This window comes from Phoca vitulina, unplaced genomic scaffold (genome assembly GCF_004348235.1).
Source record: "Phoca vitulina isolate PV1807 unplaced genomic scaffold, GSC_HSeal_1.0 scaffold17, whole genome shotgun sequence".
Taxonomy (NCBI): domain Eukaryota; kingdom Metazoa; phylum Chordata; class Mammalia; order Carnivora; family Phocidae; genus Phoca; species Phoca vitulina.
The window spans coordinates 33796965-33819692 of record NW_022589720.1 but is presented as its reverse complement, the minus strand read 5'-3'; the positions used below and the strand labels follow the sequence as shown (position 1 = coordinate 33819692).

The window sequence follows — 22728 nt, the reverse complement described above, 5'->3', positions numbered from 1 at the left end:
GCATGTTAGGGGCATAGATTTACAATTGTTAGATCTTCCTGTTGGATAGACCCTTTAAGTAGAATATAGTGTCCTTCCTCATCTCTTATTACAGTCTTCGGTTTAAAATCTAATTTGTCTGATGTAAGGATTGCCACCCCAGCTTTCTTTTGGTGTCCATTAGCATGGTAAATGGTTTTCCACCCCTTCACTTTCAATCTGGGGGTGTCTTTGGGTCTAAAATGAGTCTTGTAGACAGCATATCGATGGGTCTTGTTTCTTTATCCAATCTCATAGCCTGGAGAAACAGGAAGGTTAAATAACCTGAGCAGAGTCACATAGCTAGCACGTGTAGAATTGGGCTTTGATCCCAGATTGTCTCTGAATATATATTTGTTATTTAAAGCAAAACAGGGGAGTGATTTTTCAGGCTTGTCATGATTATCTAGTTAAAATTGGAAGTTCCAGTATTATAAATACACATTGAAAGAGATTTAGGCTTCCAGATGAATAGTTTTCAATAACTTGCTGCTAACCTTAAAGTCCATTATCTTTAAACATGGCCTAATAGGCCTTCCATTTTCTGATCCCTTCAACATCTGTAATCCTCACCACGCTTCCCTTGCTTTTTCTACTCTTGGCCTTTTTACAATCTCTAGAATGCCTGTCCAAGCTTTGTTTCCCACCTCACCTGCTCTGTCCTTGGCCAGGAGCACTGCTTTATCTTTCTCAGCTCACTAACTTGTGCGCATTTCCAGGTCTCAGCGGAAGTTTTCTTCCTTCGGGTGGTTGTCCTAAAGTTCCCAGACAGGATTAGGTTCTTCTCCAATCCCACAGCATCCAGCAATTCTCCTTTCTTTGTGTTCTGTATCTGCTGTTTAACATCCCTGCTTGATAAGAATCTTCACTGAGGGCAGTGACTGTGTCTGCTTTTTTGGGTGTTATATCCCCAGTGGGTGTGGCATAGATAGTGTAGGAAATATTTGTTGTTTGAATCCTAAATTTTAAATGTTAGTAAAACTGTTCATTTATGTAATTGTGCTGAGATTGAATAGTGAGATTGTTAAAAATACTGAAAAAAATACATGGAAAAATAAGTTTTCAATTTCCTTCATATACCTTTATGTTAATTTTTGCTTTTCTTTGCTCTAGCAAGTTAAGCAAGAAATACATCTTGTTACAGTAGCACTATTTTGTTGACTTCTAAAGGTAATTATGTTAAGTGACCAGAATTACAAGCTTGTACTTTGTCCTTCACAGGTGGAATTTTTGTGATTCACTTTCACAACGACAGTTTGATGTAGAATATTCCTATGCTGAGCTAGTGAAAGTGGTTTGGTACAAAGGTGTAACTTACCGGTAAGGCACCTGTGTTGGAGTGGGAGCTCTTCAGCGATGTCAGAGGGGAGGGGACTAGCCCTGCAGACAGACTCCCACAAAACAACAGTTTGGCCAGGGCCATCATTCTTCTGTTTGGTCCTAAATTTTATAGGTCCCAAAACTTAGTTTTATGAGTGTACATAGGGGTCTTGTGACTAATTCACATTAACCATATTCACAGGATTTTTGTGACAACTCCAGAGCCAGTGAGGACTAGTTTTCCTGGTGAATGAAATACTCATGTCAGTTATTTAGGATTCCTCTTCCAAGCATCAGGGGATCTAGCTGTCTGAATTAGTCACATCAAAATGTTGCCTGTTGAGCATGGAATTAGAGAAGATTAGAAGCTCCTCTGTGTCTGCACTATTCCATTGAATTATTCCTACCCCACCACAAAGTATACCTCTCCGGTGACTAGAATACTAATATTGGCTAGATTCATGGTTTCACTACTATAAATAATGCTGGAAGAGCACTGCAAAATTTTGTTCTTTGGGCTCTCCTTTTATACATGAAAGCCCACTCCCTCCTGACAATATATTCTTCATATATTTTTTTAAAAAAAATAGACTTGGCTGAAGTTTTTGTACGTTATATACCCAATACCTTGATTGTACTTGGCTGCTTCAGATATGATCAATCACCTTCTCTTAGAGATGGTTCCTTTTACACATGGCTAATCTCATTCATCAGATATTGATTCTACTAGTTTCATTATTGAAGAATAATCCTATTTTCGGGTTCTGGAGTTGTCATATTTAACTTCTTTGCAGTGGGCATTTCTTTGGTGATTAGTGTATGCCAGCTACCATGATTGGCAGTGGATACCAGGATGATAAGATGCCTGACTTCCAAAAAGTAGGCTTAGTTGTTGAAATAGGTATGTTAACCAATTCTATGTGTTTTATTTATTTTTTGGAAAAAATTTAATATAGCTGGTTGGGTGCAGAGTTTGCAATTATCCATTTTGCTGGGTAGGCAAAATCCCCTACTAATTTGTTTGTTTGTTTGTTTGATTGCTCTCATTTATGTTTTACTCTCAATTAGAAAAAAAAATTTAATGATTATTTTTCTTCCTTAGACTAAACCATAAAAATGTGAACTCAATAGAGATTTATCCTGGAGATGGATCTGTTTTCAAATCAGAGGGAGCTTATTTTGGGAAGTATTTTACGTATTATTCCATTCAAGAAGGATCAGAAGAGGTAAGCTGACAATTAGGTCTCAGCTCAAGAATTTGTATATAGCTGTTTCTAAATAATTCTGAATATATATAGGAAATTTGATCTTTACATAACATGGCTTGCCTACTACTACGCAGTCTGGAGAATTCATATAACCTTTTGCCAACATTGTCACAGTGATTACTAGCCACCTTATTTTTATTGCATTTTTATCCTGTATTCTGCCAGTCATTTGCCTAAGTAATTTGTGTTTGTTTGTTTGTTTTTTAAGATTTTCTTCTTAAGTTATAAGCTCCACACCCAAGGTAGGGCTCGAACTTAACAACCTTGAGATCAAGAGTCACACACTCTACCGACCGAGCCAGCCAGGTGCCCCAATTTATGTTTAAATCGGAAGTTAAATTTAAACTTCTCATGTCATAGAATTTATCAATAAGGAAACACTAAAACCAGCAGCATTACTTTGAATCAGTATTCCTCTTTGAATTAATATATGCACATTCTTTTTTTCCCCACCATGTAACTGTTTGCATATTTAAAATACCTCTTAACTCCTAAATCTTTATATACAACTAGAAAGTTGAACAAGGGACACCTGGGTGGCACAGTCAGTTGGGCATCCAACTCTTGGTTTTGGCTCAGGTTGTGATCTCAGGGTTGTGTGATTGAGCCCCGTGGTGGGCTCCATGCTGAGCATGGAGTCTGCTTGGGATTCCCTCTCCCTCGGCCCCTCCCAACCCTCTTTTAAAAAAAAAAAAGAAAGAAAGTTGAACAAGATTGTTCTCTGTTTTTGAAAGTAGTAAAACATAACATGATATATTTAATTTATCAGACCAAAATGTAGTCATATGGCTATATTATTAATAGTCTAAATTTGCTTATTCCCAATCTGACATTTGACATCCACCGTTATGTAAGGATCACCGTAGTATCACCTGGCTTTGCTTTGCAGGATGGAACATAATGAATATGTTTTCTTTCCATATTACAGAGTGGAATTTTGAGTGATCATTTGTTTATCCACTTGTTCCATCTATACTTCCCACTGCCCCTTCCACTCCCTATTTATATTTTAAGTAAATCCCAAATATCTTTCCGTTCATTAATATTTATATATATATAACATATATATAGGAACAGATTTCCCACTGGGTCTATTTGTAGGAAAGTATTCATTTATTCTATACATATTAATTGAATACTCCTAAGCAGACACTCTGTCAGGCACTGGGTAAGGATGAAGAACTCCTGCCCTCAAGCGTTCACAGCCTAGTAGTCATTCAGATAGGCAAACGAGCAAATGAAGTAGAAGTATGACCAGTATTCTGTGTGTGTGTGTGTGTGTGTGTCTAGTGCATGAGACAGTCAATTAAACAGGCAAATAGAGTGGGTATGCATACCTATACTGCTGACTGCTATGTATTGGGAATTTGAAAATGTATAAGATAAATACGCTACATCTTCCTGGAGCTTCAGTTTTACTCAAGGTATAAAGGGGAGGGATGATAATTTTTTTTTAAAGATTTTTATTTATTTGAGAGAGAGAGAAAGCACGAGTGGGGGGGAGGGGTAAAGGGAGAGGGAGAAGCAGACTCTCTGCTGAGCAAGGAGCTCGACACAGAGCTCGAGCCCAGGACTCTGAGATCATGACCTGAGCTGAAGGTGGACGCTTAACCGACTGAGCCACCCAGGTGCCCCAGTGATGATAATTTTTATACTGAAGCAAACATATCAGGGAGGAGAAACATGAGCTTTTGGGATAAAACAGAACGTCCAGACGAGTTGTGCCTTTGTGGTGGCCTGCTTCAGGCTTCACTCTCAGACCACCTCTGTGAGCAACACTTCAGCTCTGTCCACTGGAGTGAAGAGATTTAGGAACAATTGGCTGTCTTTTCAGGATAAAATTGTTTGCTCTTACTTTAACCCATACTCAAAAATAAATTCCAGATGGATTAAAGGGCTAAATGTAAGAAACCAAACTTTCTCATGTTAGAAAATATGGAAGAACAATATTTATAATCTTGGGGGAGGGAGGTCTTCTTAAGTACAGTACAAAACACCAGAAGGCATAAAATAAAAGTTTGGCAACCTTGAAATTTTCATACTTATGTTAAATTTTAAATATTTAACTTCTGTTAAATTAGATAAAGCTAAAAAGATAAGCAAAGGCCTAGAAGAAAATATTCTACACTATAAATCAGAATAAAAAGACCAAAAAACCCCCACAAACTCTTGTAGAAAAATGAGTAAACAATAAGAATGGTTAAGCCATAGAAAAGGCAATATAAATAACTCCTAATATGTGGAAACATATTAGGCTTTGCTGCTTGCATCAAAGAAATGCAAATTAACATGTTTTTACTCATGAAATTATCTAAAGTTTGATAGTGTCTACTATGGGCAAGGGTGTAGTGTAAAGGGTGTTTCACAGTGCTGGTTGGGGTGTAAATTGATTCACCCTTCATGAAAGACAATTTGAAATATCAAGTTAAATTGGCTAGAAATTCTGCCTCTAGGTATCTATTCTAGCAGAATATTAGCACATATATACAAAGAAATACGGCAAAGGCTGTGGATTGTAGCATTGTTTGTAGTAGCAAAAAACTGGATGCAGTCTAAATGCTTATCAGTAGAGAAATGGTGAAATGAGCTGTGTGGCCAGATTATGGGGATGCTGTGCAGCAGTTTAAAGGAATGAGGAAGATGTAGATGCATACAGAGAGAGAGAGATTGAAAGATCTCCAAGACACTGAAAAAGGAAAGTTGCAGAACAACATGTACAGTGGTATCTTCTGTAAAGAACAAAAACCCCAAACCCAAATATATTACTGTATAGAATACACATGTAAATGCACAGGGGAAGATCTGGGCAGATAAAAACCGAACTGAAGGGACACCTGGGTGGCTCAGTTGGTTAAGTGTCTGACTCTTGATTTTTGGCTCAGGTCATGATCTCGGGGTTGTGAGACTGAGCCCGGCATCAGGCTCCATGCTCAGCAAGGAGTCTGCTTGAGATTCTCTCTCTCCCTCTGCCTCTCCCACTCATGCTCTCTCTATCTCTCTCTCTCAAGTAAATAGATAAATCTCTTAAACCTTAAAACTGAAGTGGTTACTTTTGGGGAGGAGTGTGGGATTTTGTGAGGGAGGGACTTAAATCTTATATTTTTTTAGCTTTGTTTTCTTCCAAAAAAAAAAAAATAGTGATGTATTGCTGCTTGTACACTTAAATTTTTAAATAGGAAAGATGTAATTGCTTCTGTAGAGATAAGAACTTGGTGCTCTGGAACCACATAAGGAGGGGCACCTGACCTAGTTTGGGGGGAAAAGTCTTCTGGAGGATGACATGGCTGAGCTAGGATCTATAATTACATTATATTTTATTTTTTAAGTAGTCTCTACACCCAACATGGGGCTCAAACTCACAACCCCAAGATCAAGAGTTGGATCAAGAGTCAGATGCTCTATTCTGAACCAGGCAGGTGTCCCTAGACCTATGATTTTAAAGAAGGAGTTATACAGAAGAAGGGTAGAGGTTGGAGGAGTATATAGCTGAGGGAACACTACTTGCTCCAATCCTTGCATGGCTGGCTTCTTGTTGGTAAAATTTCTATTTAAATGTCATCTCCTCAAGGAGGCTTTTCCTGACTATCCAAATTCAAGAAGCTACCTATGACACTGTCTGTCATGGTACCCTCCTCTTTTTTTCTTCCCAGCAATTAATACTATGTGACATTTTCTTACTGATTAATGTTTGTTTGCTAACTAGCCCACACTAGAAGTCAGCCCTGTCTTGTTCAACACACTATTATTGCTAGAGCATCAAAGAGGTAGATGAATGTCACCTAACTAGAGGCTGGGGCGAGTGTGAGGTGTTGAAGGAAATGAAAATGCTATAGATAGACAGAATGCTGTAGAGATCGAGTGTTGGGGTAATGTCTGGGGAAGAGACTAAACCACTAAGTTTGGCCAGCTCATAAATGGGGCATGAGAAACCATATTGCTTTGCAGAGTCACTGAAGGATTTAAGTAGGGAAGTGACATCCTATTTTTGTTAGGTCATTTCAGAGGAAGATAAACTGGAGTGGGGAAGAGGTAGACCAGTTAGAAGACATTTATAGCAGTTCAGGGAAGAAAGTATGAGGACTAGGCAGTGGTAATGAGAATGGAAACACAGGAATGGACACAAGAAATATTAAGGAAACAGAACTGATGGCTGACTGGAGATTGGGGATGAGGAAGGAGTTGAAAATGATGGCAGATTATTGAATAAATCAATGAGTGGTGGTGGCAGGCACAGTATTAAACCAAAATTTTATCAAATCTAAATTGTTTTGATGATGACTGCTTTTTTATCTTGCTGGGAGGTGTCAATAAAACATTTAAATTCTGTTAGATCTCAACCCCATCTGCCTAAAAGTGAGATACTCTTAATTATAAGATGTATCCAGATGTCATAGAGGTTAAATTGTGAAAAATGAGCACCTTAGAATTGATGAAATAGGGCAGTGGAAAAGACAAGAACTCTCAAGGAACTCAGTATCCAACAGAAAAAGATGTAAATAGTTAAAATGCAATAGTTTGAGTGCCTATCATGTGCCTTAGCACATTGCTAATAAATGCTGGGGATACAGAGGTCAGTAAAACAGACACATCCCCTACCTTCATGAAGCTCTATTCTAGCAGGGAAGACAGACATTAAGTAAAAAAGTATTAAATTGAAATCATAATGAAAACCAAGAAGCTAGAGTGGAGGGTACTGTGCTTGTGGACATAACTAGGGATTTCACCTAGTCTGTGGGACCTCAGTAATGGCTTCCCTGAGAAGAAGGGAAAGTAGGCGTTAGACAAAGGGAGATGATGGAGGAGGGAACTGAATTCCAGGGAGAGGGAACACACCACGGGTATATACGAAGTAGAGAAGGAGAAAATGTGAATTTTGAAATGAAGGTAATTCCATTTTCTACATGTTATAGTGAGATATCCAGCGGAGAAGCCTAGTAGAGAAGAGGAGGGACTATTTTTTGAGTACCTACTATATACTAAATTCTGTCCTGGGTGCTTTATATATGTATTATATCGTTAATCCTCAGTCTAGGTGGTAGGTAGTATCCCCATTTCACAGGTTGTAGGCACCAAGGTTTAAAAAAGTCTGCATAAGGTGTGCCTGGGTGGCTCTGTCGGTTGGACCAATGACTCTTGGTTTCAGCTGGGGTCATGGTCTTCTCTCCTGGTTGTGAGATTGAGCCTGCCTGGGTGGGGCACCGGCTTACTGTGGAGTCTGCTTCAGATTCTTCCTCCCTCTCCTCCCCCGCTCTGCCCGCCCCCCCCCACCACCACCCTGCTGCGTGCACTTTCTCTCTCTCTCTCATGAATGAATGAATGGATGAATAAAATCTTAAAAAAACCCAAAAGGTTACATAAACCTGCCCGTCATTATAGTTAGTAAGAGGCATACTTGTGATTTGAATCCAGCTTTGTCTTAACTTCAAAGCCCATCTTCTCTCACTGATGGTAAAGCATGTATGGGCTATATTCTCTTGTGGTTCAAATTAGATCTGTGCTACTTCTTAGCCCTCAAATTTCGGTTTCCTCATCTAAAAGAAATAGGCATTAATAGTTCTTATCTCAGAATTGTTTTGAGGAGTAAATGAAATAACCATGTAAATTACATAGCATAGCACCTAGCATATAGTATCTGTTCAATAAATGTTAGCTGTTGATATTATATTTATTATGAACACAACTTTGGACTCTGCTGGTATTACCCAGGAAGAAGTCAGGAAATCAGAAAACAAGGCTGGAGACAGAACCCAGGGAAACACAAGTGTTAAAGAGCCTGAGAAAGAGGGAATTCAGAGGGAATAACAAAATTTTTTTTTTAATTCAAGAAGCTGAGCTTATACATAATATGTCTTCCACAAACTGTAGCAATAGTTCTTCCATTAAGAAAACATAATAAAATTATATAATTTGTTCAATTAAAATAGTTTTTTAAACCTATATAGGCTTTTTTTTTTTTTTTTTTTTTTTTTTTTGGTCTAAAGGTAAAGTGAGGCTTATATGATAAGTTTTCTGCTAAGGTGTAGGAAAATTAATTTGGTTGCCATATTAAGTATAGCCAAAATTTAAAGTGGGCAGTAAGTTATAGGGTATTAGAATGCAACTTTTGTAACTATCCAGGATGAAAGCTAGACTTAAAAAAAAATGGGAAAAAAGGAAAAGCATAAAATAACTTTAAAAATATACCTTTTATGGGCTTTTGATTAAGTTAAAATAACTGCTTGCATCGTCACAATATAAATACAAAATTTAAAAAGAAGAGTTAACTAATAATGGCCAGGATTTATTATTGAGCTATTTCATTTTAAATTAATTTTCAGAGAGAAGAGAAAACTTACTCAGTAAATAACCTTCCTCCGGACAGACCAGGAAGTCTGTTCTCTGTGTGTTCTCTACTTAAACAGGCAACCAGGTAAGTTCTTCACATTCATCTGACTCAAGTGTTATGTGTCTGAGAACCCTGATACATTTTCTGGTGGTTAGGGGAAGACTAAAAATTTGTAGGTACGGTGGAAATATGTGTCTTTGGTAGAATCTGTCAAGTTTTCTGGTCTCTTCATTTATAAAATAAGGTAATCACATCATTATAAGAGTACTTCTGGCTTTGACAAACCTTGCAGGTGCTGTGAATCCATCACCTCTTAGGAGCACCTGAAAAGTCTCCATTTGGAGTCATTTCATTGCTAAAAAATTAGAGGAGTAGCCTTCACTATGTAAGATTAACACAAAGGAAAGCAACCCCCCTTCCAGGGCATAAAGGATTTCTGGAAGAAAAGTGTTCTGAACATATTTTAGTGGAAATGAGTTACTTGCCTAACATGTTGTATAGCAGTAAGAATGCGATGCTAGAATTGGAAAATGCCATTATTTGCAAATGTTTAAGTACTGTTTTTCATGTTCACAGAATTCTTCAACACTGTGCCAAGACAAGGCTTTCTTTAAGCCATAATTATCGTATATGCTGCTGGAAAATGGTATCTTAAAATTATTATTATTTTAAAGATTTTTATTTTTAAGTAATCTCTATACCCAATTTAGGGCCCGACTCACAATCCTGAGATCAAGAGTCACATGCTCCACTGACTGAGCCAGCCAGGGGCCCCTTAAAATTATTTTAGAAAAAAGATCTTTAAAATTATTTTATTGTTTGCATACATACCTCTAAGTTCAATTTACTTTCATCTAAGTCATGTGAGAAATTCTTTGTAACATTAATATTGGTTTATTCAGAAAAATATCCACTTACTAGAAAAACACTGCAAAATCCAGCTTTTATGTTATACTTTGTCTATAATTTGTTTTTGTTTCTTTTTTCTTAGTGGAGGGGGAAGGGCAGGGAATTGATTGGATTTGAAGTTTGTGGAAACATAGTTCTTTTAAACTATGATATTACAGTATTCTACTGTATTTCCATAACTGTACAAGTAAATTCTTTAACGTTGACTTAAAGGAAGTGATTCTCAGACTTTGATTTCTATATCTCTACTAATTTAGTTATAAACCTATATGTTGCTGTAGTTCCTAATGTTTTTCTATGTTCTATGTAAAATTCAGCAGAACAGTGACTTTCCAAAGATATTAGAACTTAATCTGCTTGTAACAGACTAATTTGGGTATCCACTTCTGGAAAAGTCAAAATATATGTAAGGATTCTACAATATTCAACTTCTGAATAAAGTTGCCTCTTAGTTTATTAATCATTTAAGTAATAATGGATAACTCTCTTTCCTGCTATTTTTATTAACTTGGTTTTAGGTACCTGGGATAAATGATAGCAATATACTGCCTTTGCTTTTGAGAGAATCAATCATACCCAGCGTGGGAAGATTTCTTGCATACTCTGATGACAAAGTACATGCTGTCTTTTTAGATGGCATTACTCTAACCCTAAATTGGAATTTCAGCTCTTTTATTGAAAAGAGACAGGTGATTATATTTCAGACTGAAATCTATTTTTTATTGTTTTCTTATCTGTGGAAATAGAACAAAGAAAATAAAGTACCACACTATTTCAATTTATTTTTTGAACTATAAAGTCTGTTAAGAAGCTTTAGTGATCTCATTGGATTTCCTAGCAAAAATCAGAAAGGATGACAAAGAATCATTTTTATAAAGGTAACTGATTATATAGAGAAGGACTGGTATAGAGGGGTGGTTAAATAATACCCATAATCCATGTAAAAGATAACTTTTAAATTAATCAAAATAAAGTTTTAATGATTCATCTACTTATTTTTTAAATTGATAATTTAAAGAGGCTTTTGTTGCATTTCATGTTTGTTTTTTGTTTCAGTTTTGGAATGATAAAACTTACCTTTCCTCTTTGCTTCTTAAGGTAAATCAAGGTCTCAACTTAGGTTGGTGTAAGTTAACTTTTCCCGATGGACAAGATCAGTTAATTCAAATTGAACACCCTGGACCATATGAAAGGTACTGAAAAGCAGTTTTAAAAATTCTTTTCCTTTTCTTTTTTTTTTTAAGATTTTATTTATTTATTTGTCAGAGAGAGAGAGAGCACAAGCAGGGGGAGCGGCAGGCAAAGGGAGAGGGAGAAGCAGGCTCCCTACTGAGCAGAGAGCCCAACCTGGGGCTTGATCTCAGGACCCTGGGATTGTGACCTGAGCCAAAGGGAGACGGTTAACCTACTGAGCCACCCAAGTGCCCCTAAAAATTATTTTCATGATAGTAAGTAAATTTTACTTTTAGACAGAGGGGAAGCATATAAACATGATTTAAATGTTATATATATATTTTTAGTTTTTCCGGGTAGATAATGTACATGATGTCATTTCAACAGGTTTCAGAATTTACAGTAATATTGGCATCTAGCATAACTAAATAAATCAAGTCAACTTTAATCATTTCCATTTGTATTCAAATGGTTTGTCAAAATAAATGTTTTAAATATAACTGGCTTGCTGTGGAAATTGGACTGTGGACAGCTGTGTTACCAATTAACTAATTAATGCCTTAACCAATTTGAGGTAAGGTTTGCACAAATAACTAAACTTAGGTATATTTCTGTAAAGTGGAATAAAATTAATTCGCTGATGCTTAAGTTGGAGAAGATTCTTAAAATCAGCTTTTTATGAATATGCTTTTTTGCTTTTGTTTTATGTAATTTGTTATCAACTTGCAATGTTCTCGACATGTTAGTGATTTTACTTGAGAATATTCACAAAAGAATTGCTTTTTTACCTCATGAATTTATTTTTCTGTTGGGAGTTACTGCATTTTGGTGTAAATGCTCCAACATTCATTGCTAGTTTGAATAATTTGCATCAAAAATACAGTGTCTTGAGGCCCCTGGGTGGCTCAGTTGGTTAAGCATCTGACTCTTGATTTTGGCTGAGGTCATGATCTCAGGGTTGTGGGATCAAGCCCTGAGTCTGCTTGAAATTCTCTCCCTCTCCTCCTCTCCTCTCCCCTTCCTCTGCTTGCATGTGCACCCGAGCATGCTCTCTCTCTCTCTAAAATAAATAAATAAATCTTTTAAAAAACTAGTCTTTGGCAAACACCACTATTTGTTTCAGCCCATCACTTCAGATCATTCGTTTTATTGACCTTGATAGTTGTTTTGTATATTCAGTGAGTTATATATAATTACACATTTATGTATGTGTGTGGGGGGGAATTAATGGGTGTGTTCTGGTTTAAATTTTATTTTATTTTTTTATTTTTGGTGGGGGATTTTTGTTTTTTTTATATATATTTTTTTAATTTTAGAAAGCAAATGCTTGCTTAGTCATAAAGACATTTTCGTTATAAAACATAATGAAACTCATTTTACTTTGTAAAACTAAAAGGATACTTTAGACATTTGAATTTGAATTTTGAGTGAAATCGAAGTATCACTTTGTTCTGATTCTTAAATCTCATCTTTATTAATCATGACTATGAGTAAATCATTTTCTCCTTGCTGAATAATGAGAAAAACTTGCCTTTTCCATTTCCTTTAAAAAAGATTCAAAAAATTGCTCAGTAAATGCCTCACTTGGGAATTTCTTTATCCTTTTCCCCCAAGTTGTCTTAATGATTTTTCCTTTTTAAAAAAATGCTTTTATAAATATTATACAAGTTCATTTTTCAAATACCTCTTTTATTTTTCAATCTAGCTATGTGATAGCGGTTGTATCATGGTGCAGAAGACTGACCCAGACTGGTGAGAGAGAGATGCCCACACATTCTTCATCTTCTGTTATTGAAGAAAATTGGTATTTATATTTCTTTTAAGCTTCATCTGTGTAGAAGAGACACAAAAAATGTCAAATGGTAAACTCCTAAGACTTTTCCTGATAGCTTAAGCTTGAAAATAATTTATCTTTAATCAGATATCTAATTTATTTCATTTCATCATATTTTATCTGAGGTCAGAAAATTGCATTGAAAACTTCATATCAAAATGGGTGACTTTTAATGTGCTAAATTCATCCTGAAAACTTTGTGGAAAAATGTAAAGGAGATTTTTAAAATTTTAGTAATATTAAAAGAAATAGAATGTTGACTAACATAATAAACTTTCAGAAAAAGTTGATTTTGAAATCACTTCTATCGTGTTAATTACCTTTCCCAAATTAACTGGAAAATCAACAAATAAAGTATTTTAGTCCTTCCTGTGTGCCTTTCAGTGTGCAGGGGACTGGAACTGGGCTTCAAAGGAATATTTAGGGAAATTAAGACATTTTAGGGAAGGAGCAAGAGCAGAGGTAAAAAGCATATTTTGTCCTGTGGAGACAGTGAGAAAATAGTTTTTATGGAGCAGAAGCTATCTGTTAGGCGGTAGTGTGAGTTTCGGTGGGTAGAAATGGATCTTGTGATCAGTAGAGGAGCTCAGACTTGATAGAATTACAAGTTCCTAAGTAGAACAAATGGCAGAAAGAAAGGTCATTAGGAAGGTTAGTATCACTGAGAGGATAATCTGAATATACAGGTATCCCCCACTTTTTGAAAGTTTGCATTACACCACTTCGCTTTTACGAAAGACCTACATCAGTGTGTACCCATTTTTCTACGGACATACCACCCTGAACACACCTGATCTTTTCTCATATCAGAAACTAAGCAGGGTGGGGCCTCGTTAGTACTTGGATGGGAGTATGTACCTGTTTTTGCTAACTGAAAGAAATCCAAAAAGGATTTTTGCTTTTAAGAAAAAAGGCAAAAAGTGAAAATAGCATTCAGTATTTGTTTTGCAATGAGCTCTTATAGAGGCAGTTTGCACCCCAAGCAGGGAGAGTGGTACCTCCGAGCTCCTTCCCTGGAACTACACTCAGCATCTCAGCTTCAAGCCGCCATAGCTTTGAACGTGTCTGTGAGCCTCTGTGCTTCATCTCAATTTATTTTGTGCATCCATTAGCAAGATGAGTCGTCAGGTGTCAAAAAAAAGCCTAAGAGAGGTTATTTTTTGCATGTGGGAATGATCAAAAAATTTTCCGTAAAAATTAATGGTAATTGTTTTTCAGCTTTTGGATAGTGGAGGAAACCTGTATTGGGAAAGAGGGGAGGCGCTTGGGTAGCTCAGTCTGTTAAGCGTCTGCCTTTGGCTCAGGTCATGATCCCAGAGTCCTGGGATCGAGTCCTGCATGGGGCTCCCTGTTCAGTGGGGAGTCTGCTTCTCCCTCTCCCTCTGCTGCTCCCCCTGCCTGTGTGCTCTCTCTCTCTCTCTGTGTCAAATAAATAAATAAAATCTTTTTTAAAAAAAAGGAAAAGAGGTATAACAGGAACAATTTAGGAAGGTTTAGGGTAGTTTTGTAAGGTGTCTTAGCATAGCATGGTGAAAAAAATATAAACATTAAACCTGATCCTTCCTTATCACCTTTTCCTAAGTTACTTAGAGAAAGAGATACAAATCAAATCAGTCGATGTTATTTAATATCTTAGGTTTCCTAAGGATTCAGCTTTCCAGATCTTCCATTCTTCAGCTACAGCCTGTTTGGGAGCAGAAAAGTTGCCCAAGTAGCTGGCAAAAAATGTAGTTGGGATGAAAGGGAAATTGTATATGACTATAGGATTGGTCACTTCATCATCGCTCAGCTGACAAGGTTTTTAAGATGCTGGCCTTTTCATATGAAGGCTTTGAAGAGGATAACTGTCAAGACATACTACAAAGTGAGAGCGTGAGGGAAGTGCATATTGGTGATAGTAGCTCTGGGGGGAAGCAACAAGGAGCAGCAGAAAGACAAAGGAACTGAGGAAGAGTAGGGAGAGGAGAGGCAGTCCCTGACAATAGCTCCATTTCCCTTGCAATGCCTAAGACCTCTCCACTGTGATTTGTTTCCTTGTCAAAGAAGGAGGGTTGAAGGAAGACAAGTGATTGCACAATGAAGAGCTACCTGAATTTATTTCAGTATTTTTTTTCCAACTTACCTTCTATTTAGATTAATTTAGTGATTCAACTTTTTTTTTTTTTTTTTAATTTATTTGACAGAGAGAGAGAGAGCACAAGCAGGGGGAGCGGCAGAGGGAGAGGGAGAAGCAGATCCCCGCTGAGCAGGGAACCCGATGTGGGGCTCATTCCCAGGACCCTGGGATCATGACTGAGCTGAAGGCAGATGCTTAACCAACTGAGCCACCCAGGCACCCCTGATTCAACTTTTTAATAGGGATGCTAGTCAAAACATAGAACAGCAGATCGTTCACAAGAAGTTGGTTCATCATATGAGCAACAGCATAAAGGTAGTTTGTATTGTTTGCTTATGGCCAGAAAAATATGTCATATGTGGGGGAAAAAAGGTGTTTTGCAATGATGAAGAATCAGCAGGCTTTGGAGTAAGTCATATCCAAGTCTTTACCACAGATGCTTAAAATGTTGAAAGATCTCTTTCATTCTCCATCCATAGGCTAGAGTACAAGGAAGGAGTGCAAGTTGACAAGTACTGTAGTAAAGCCAGTAAAGCAGACAAGTTCTATACCCCTTTGTGAACTGTGAAGACTATTCTAGTGACTTGAATAGAGAGATCTTTTAGATATTAAAGTCCTCGTTAATTTTGCAGAGAGCTAGTTGAGTTACACTGTTTTCTAGTTGTGTCCACTGCTCATATTTCATTCTAGCTTAATGAGGAAAAAGAACACACACATAAGAGATTCTGCTGAAGTTGTACAAATTTAGCCCTCTGCCCCTTACCAGTTGCCCAATATCTGTTTCTGTGGAACATGTTAAGAGCTAATGTTCATCGTGTTAACCCTTCCAATCAAGGAGAAGAGAATGTTTAGTATGCTGTGTTTAATAAAACAATAGTCTATTCTAGAAGAAATTTAATAGAAAATACTTATTATTTGGGAGTACCTGGGTGGCTCAGTCGGTTAAGCGTCCAACTCTTGATTTTGGCTCAGGTCATGATCTCAGGGTTGTGAGATCGAGCCCTGTGTGGGGCTCCATGAGAGTTTAAGAGAAGGTATTGCAAATAAGTATATGATTAGTTGACATAAGGCTATAGGAATTTAAGGAAGGAGAGAGCACTCTTTTCATAGAAATGATAGGATTTTACTAGTTTTTATTTTTTTTAAAGATTTTATTTATTTATTTGAGAGAGAGAGAAGGAGAGAGTGTGTGCATGCACTCGCATGCAAGAATGGGGGGAGGGTCAGAGGAGGAGGTAGAGGGACAAGCCGACTCCCTACAGAGCATGGAGCTTGATGCGGGGCTCCATCCCATGACCCTGAGATCATGACCTGAGCCGAAATCAAGAGTCGGCTGCTTAACTGACTGAGCCACCCAGGCGCCCCTAATCTTAGTAGGTTTTTAAAGCTTGACTAAACTCTGAGGAGGAAAGCAGATGGTATGCCAGGTTAGTATTAAGAAGTTGTAGCAGGCAGGGCCTGTGGGTGGAGAGGGTCCTAAAGGAATGGTGCCTGGCACTCCAGCAGAATATGGTAGAGGGAGAGAAGAGTATGAAGGCCCAAACAAAAAGCTCTGATTTTATTTTATTTTTTTTTGATGTGATATCTATGTGATTTCATTCCAGTTTGTTTTTGTCTTTTCTTGGTTAGATACCAGTCCTTTAAATTCTTGCATTTTAGTGAGAAAGCTACCTCTTTATGGATGTTAGCAGTTTATTGACCTAATATTTGCAAATGGTCTGTTTGGGCAGGTAAAATTAGGTAATACAGTGTTTCAAACAGGGGAATTTTTTTCCCTTTTTATTTCCTTCCTTTATTAACTGTATAATGTCCCTCAAGTTATAGCAGTGTACCTTGTACTGCTGAATTTCCAAAGTGTACCTTTTTTTTTTTTACTGTGCTTCAAATAAATAGAAAAAAATGGTTATTTAAAAAAAAAAAAAAGAGTTATAGCAAGAATGCCCATTATATTCAAACATCAATACCCGATTCAAAAGTCCTTGAGGTGGGGACTTTTATTCATTTTCCTTATTCATTCAAAGCACTCAAGTATCGGTTGAGTCAAGTTGATGTGTTGCTAAATAAAGCCAATATAAAGAGAATTCTTTTTTTTTTAAGATTTTATTTTTAAGTAATTACACCCAACATGGGGCTTGAACTTACAACCCCAAGATCAAGAGTCACCACGCTGCACTGACTGAGCCAGCCAGGCACCCCTATAAAGAGAATTCTTAACTTCTGGGCTCTTCTACCTACAGTTCTAAATTTTATGAAAAAAAATCAAGTATGCCTATTTGAAATATTGTAGCTATAAAAGACTCAGATAACTATCATGAACTTACTTTTTTTCTTTTTGCACAGGTCTGTGGCCTCTGAACTTGAAAAGATAAAGAAATTTAACTGTATCCTTTAAACTGAATTTATTGTCCTGCATAATTACCCCTTTCCATTCTAGGCTTACTTCATGACTCTGTACTTTATATTAATCCATACTTATATATTCTGAAGCTTTATTGAATAACATTAAGATATATCTTGTCTATAGAAGGTACATCATGTCAATATTTATACTTTTGAGTGGGCTTAAAGAGGGCAAAAGACAGTGAACTAGGGATAGGTCTCCTACGAAGACTCATTCACTTATATAATTATATTCTAAATTATAACAGACCTATGTCTTTTTCTTTCTTTTTTTTAGGATATTTATTATGAATTATTTTTAATTTCAGCCTTATTGATGTATAATTGACAAAAATTGTAAGATATTTAAAGATATTAACAAAATTGTAAGATGTTTAAAGTGTACATCATGGTGATTTCACACACATATATATTTTGAAAGGATTACCCTGTCTTGTTAATTAACACCTACATCACCTCACATATCTGTCCCTTCCTCCCCACTCTTTTTTTGGTAAGAACATATGAGTTTCATCCTCCCAGCAAACCTCAACCATACAACACAATGTTATCTACTGTAGTCACCATGTTATATATTAGATCCTTAGACCTTATACTTTTTAAAGCTGAAAGTTTTTATCCTTTAACCAGTCTCTATTTTATCCACCTCCCAGCCCCTGGAAACCATCCTTTTTATACTTTGTTTCGGTCAGTTTGACTTTTGAAAAAAGTTCCATTCCACACATAAGTGACACTGTACAGTATTTGTCTTTCTCTGTCTGGCTTATTTCACTTAGCATAATGCCCTCAGGATCCATCTGTGTGGTTGTAAATGGCAGGATTTCCTTATTTCTCATGGTTGAATAGTATTCCATTGTGTACATATACCATATCTTTATCCATTCATTTGTTGATGGACACTTCGGTTGTTTCCATATCTTGGCTATTGTGAATAATGCTGCAGTGAACATGGGAGTGCAGATCTCTTTGAGATCCTAATGTCATTTCTTTTGGATATATATCCAGAATTGGGATTGCTGGATGGTATGGTAATTCTTTTTTTAAATTTTTTGAGGAGCTTCCATACTGTTTTCCAAAGTGGCTATACCAATTTACATTTACACTAAGGTACACAGGGTTTTCTTTTCTCCACATCCTCACCAACGCTTATTAACTATTATCTTTTGGATGATAGCCATTCTAATAGGTATGAGGTGATACCTCATTGTGGTTTTGATTTGCATTTCCATAATGATTAGTGATATTGAGCACTCTTCCGTATACCTGTTGACCATTTGTAGGTCTTTGGAAAAATGTCTATTTAGTTCCTCTGCCCATTTTTTAATCAGATTTTTTTGCTATTTGTATGAGCTCTTTATGTATTTTGGACATTAACCTCTTACCAGATATATATTTCAAATATATTCTCTGATTCCATAAGTTGTCTTTTCATTTTGTTGATGGTATCCTTTCCTGTGCAGAAGCTTTTTAGTATGATGTAGTTCCATTTGTTTATTTTTGCTTTTGTTGCCTTTGCTTTAGGTATCAGAACCAAAAAATCACTGCCAAGACTGATGTCAAAGAGCTTACCCCCTATTTTCCTCTAGGGGTTTTACGGTTTCAGGTCATATGTTCAAGTCTTCAGTCCATTTTGAGTTGATTTTTGTGTATGGTGTAAGATAGGGATCCAGTTCTCCCAACACCATTTATTGAAGAGCCTGTCTTTTCCCCACTGTGTATTCTTGGCTCCTTTGTTGTAAATCAGTTGGCCATGTATGCAGAGGTTCCTTTTTTTTTTTCTTTTAAGATTTTATTTGAGAGACAGAGAAAGCACACACATGCAGTCTAAGGGAGGAGCAGAGGGAGAGGGACAAGTAGACTCTGTGCTGGGCACAGAGCCCAATGTGGGGCTCGATCTCATGACCCAAAGATGATGACCTGAGCCAAAATCAAGAGTCAGATGCTCAACTGACTGAGCCACCCATGTGCACTGCATGGGTTTATTTCTAGGCTCTCTATTCTGTTCCATTGATCTATGTGTCTGTTTTTATGCCCATGCCATACTTTTGGGATTACTATAACTTTGTGTTATAGTTTGAAATCAGGAAGTATTATGCCTCCAGCTTTGTTTTTCTTAAGATTGTTCTGGCTCTTTGGGTTTTTTTATGGTTCCACAGAAATTTTAAGATTGTTTGTTCTATTTCTTTGTAAAATGCTGTTGGAATTTGATAGAGATTGCATTGAATTTGTAGATTGCTTTGGGTGGCATGGACATTTTTACAATATTAATTCTTCCAACTCATGAGTACAAGATATCTTTCCATTTATTTATGTCTTCTTCAGTTTCCATCATAAATGTCTTTCAGTATACAGATCTTTCACCTCCTTGCTTAAATATATTCCTAGGAATTTTATTCTTTTTCATATAATTATAAATGGGATTGTTTTCTTAATTTCTGAGAGTTATTAGTGAATAGAAATATAATTGATTTTTGTATATTGATTTTATATCCTGAAACCTTACTGAATTTATTAGTTCTTTTTTTTTCTAAGAGAGAGAGAGGAAGGGGAGGGGCAGAGAGAGAGAGAGAGAGAGAGAGAATTTTATTTATTTATTTATTTTTAAAGATTTTATTTATTTGAGAGAGAGCATGAGAGAGCACAAGCAATGGAGAGGGAGAAGCAGGCTGCCCATTGAGCAGGGAGCCCGATGCAGGACTTGATCTCAGGACCCCGAGATCATGACGAGCCGAAGGCAGACATTTAATGGACTGAGCCAACTGGTCCTGGGCTCTTATTAGTTGGGAGATTTTGGATTACTGATTCAATTTCCTTATTAGTGATTGGTCTATTCAGATTTTCTATTTTAAGATTCAGTCTTGGTAGGTTGTATGTTTATAGGAATTTTTTTTTTTTTAAGATTTTTTATTTTTTATTAGAGAGAGAGTACAAGCAGGGGGAGCAGCAGGCAGAGGGAGAGGGAGAAGCAGGCTCCCTGCTCAGCAGGGAGCCCGACATGGGGCTCGATCCCAGGACCCTGGAATCATGACCTGGACCAAAGGCAGCCGCTTAACCGACTGAGCCACCCAGGTGCCCCTGTTTCTAGGAATTTATCTGTTTCTTCTAGGTTGTCTAATTTCTTGGAATATAATTTGACTCATTTTTCTTATGAAATCTTTTGTTCTGTACATTCCTACCCCATTCATCTAATTTTTTATCATGTGATTTTTTAAAAGATTTTATTAATTTATTTGAGAGAGAGGGAGTGAGAGAGCATGAGAAGGGGGACGGTCAGAGGGAGAAGCAGACTCCCTGCTGAGCAGGGAGCTTGATGCGGGACTCAATCCCAGGAGTCCGGGATCATGACCTGAGCCCAAGGCAGTCGCCTAACCAACTGAGCCACCCAGGCGCCCTTATCATGTGATTTTTCTATAGTCCTATTCAAATAATAAAGTAGCCCTGCATCAGAGGACAGGTTTCTTTCCACTCTGTATCATTTATTTATTTATTTATTTATTCATTCATTCATTCATTCATTCATTCATTTATGCAGGTGAGGGGGCAGAGGGAGAGAGAGAATCTTTTTTTTTTTAAAGATTTTATTTATTTATTTGAGAGAGAGAGAATGAGAGAGAGCACATGAGAGCAGGGAGGGTCAGAGGGAGAAGCAGACTCCCTGCCGAGCAGGGAGCCCGATGCGGGACTCGATCCAGGGACTCCAGGATCATGACCTGAGCCGAAGGCAGTCGCTTAACCAACTGAGCCACCCAGGCGCCCTCTTTTTTTTTTTTTTTTTTAAGATTTTATTTGACAGAGAAAGAGATAGAGCAGGAATACAAACAGGGGGAGCTGGAGAGGGAGAAGCGGGCTTCCTGTGGAGCAGGGAGCCCAATGCGGGGCTGGATCCCAGGACCCTGGGATCATGACCTGAGCCAAAGGCAAACGCTTAACAACTGAGCCACCCAGGCGCCCCGAGAGAGAATCTTAAGAAGGCTCCATGCCCACTAGGAGTGCCTGGGTGGGTGGCTCAGTCAGTTAAGTGTCCGACTCTTGATTTTGGCTCAGGTCATGATCTCAGGGTTGTGAGATGAAGCCCTGCATCAGGCTCTCTGCTGGGTGCAGAGCCTGCTTAAGATTCTCTCTCTCCCTCCGCCACTCCCCCGGATCCCTCTCTTAAGAAAAATTTAAAAATACACTGCACAGATTATTTATATTCCTATCACTCCTACTTTTGTTCTTTTATTCCCACATCACTCTTCACTTAAAGAAATGTTGAGATTTTAATTCTTTTATCTCCTCCCTATCACCAAACTTCCATCCAAATACACATAGGTACTCTTTCTTCCTTTTTTAATTCTTTTTTTTTTAAGATATTATTTATTTGACAGAGAGAGACACAGCAAGAGAGGGAACACAAGCAGGGGGAGTGGGAGAGGGAGAAGCAGGCTTCCCGCTGAGCAGGGAGCCCGATGTGGGGCTCAATCCCAGGACCCTGGGATCATGACCTGAGCCAAAGGCAGACGCTTAATGACTGAGCCCCCCAGGCGCCCCTCCTCTCTTATATCTTAACCAGTTTCTTCATCTGTAAGGGGTAGACCTGATAAGTTCTGAAGTACCAAATCTATTATGAATCCAAGGGATCTTCCTAATAGAGAAATAATATTTTAATATGAAGACCAGGCTTTCTGAAATTAAATGTACTTATATAATGAAAAATGCGGGGAAAAACTCCTTAACTAACCAACTTAGTTTTATTGGAGAATAGTGGTATCCTAAACCAGATTTCTAACAAAAAAACCAAACAGTCATCTGATCATTATGAACCAAAATCTCCAGAAACCTTGCTGGAAGAAGTTAATGAAGAGAGAGTATCAGTGGCATTGAAAAAAACCTCTGAAATCCTTCAGGATATTGACTGTCTTCTATCAAGTTCTAAAAAGTGAAAAATGGAATTTTTATAAACCTTAAGGATGTTGTTTCAAGTGACTAGTATAAAATTACTAGTAAGCCAAGAAATTATATATATTACTTCTGTGCAATGATTATATAAAAAATGACATTTAACTTTGGAGGTTACCTAACTTGTAAATTTTAAACTATATGTTTATAATGTATTTTATTAATAAAGAACTGTTTTAGGATTTTGAACAATTTCTTATTTCAGATTTATGAGAAAAACTTATAAAATTATAGTTGCTGTTTTATCTTGTGGAGCATTCACTATTAATCTTCAAGTTTTTTTTTTTTTTCTTTTTAAATATGCAGAATTGTGTGTATTTGGTCATTTGCTTTTTGGTCTCCAAATATTTTTCAACAGAACTACCAAAAGAGAATTAGATCTTTATATATATATATATGCGCAATATTGCTTCAAGCTAAGAATCGG

The 22728-nt window shown here is 37.1% G+C and overlaps 1 protein-coding gene across 1 annotated transcript in view; it reads left to right on the top strand.

The window, feature by feature from the left end:
• The window catches only part of CUNH5orf34 (chromosome unknown C5orf34 homolog), a 35280-nt gene extending 12995 nt beyond the window's left edge, over positions 1–22285 (top strand). The window contains exons 5-13 of the mRNA XM_032415311.1: positions 1240–1338; positions 2441–2564; positions 8924–9015; positions 9508–9577; positions 10359–10529; positions 10939–11033; positions 12719–12817; positions 17304–17344; positions 22092–22285. Of these exons, the coding sequence (XP_032271202.1) occupies positions 1240–1338; positions 2441–2564; positions 8924–9015; positions 9508–9577; positions 10359–10529; positions 10939–11033; positions 12719–12817; positions 17304–17344; positions 22092–22285 (985 nt within the window). The remainder of the gene's footprint in view (positions 1–1239; positions 1339–2440; positions 2565–8923; positions 9016–9507; positions 9578–10358; positions 10530–10938; positions 11034–12718; positions 12818–17303; positions 17345–22091) is intronic.
• The last annotated feature ends 443 nt before the right edge of the window (positions 22286–22728 follow it).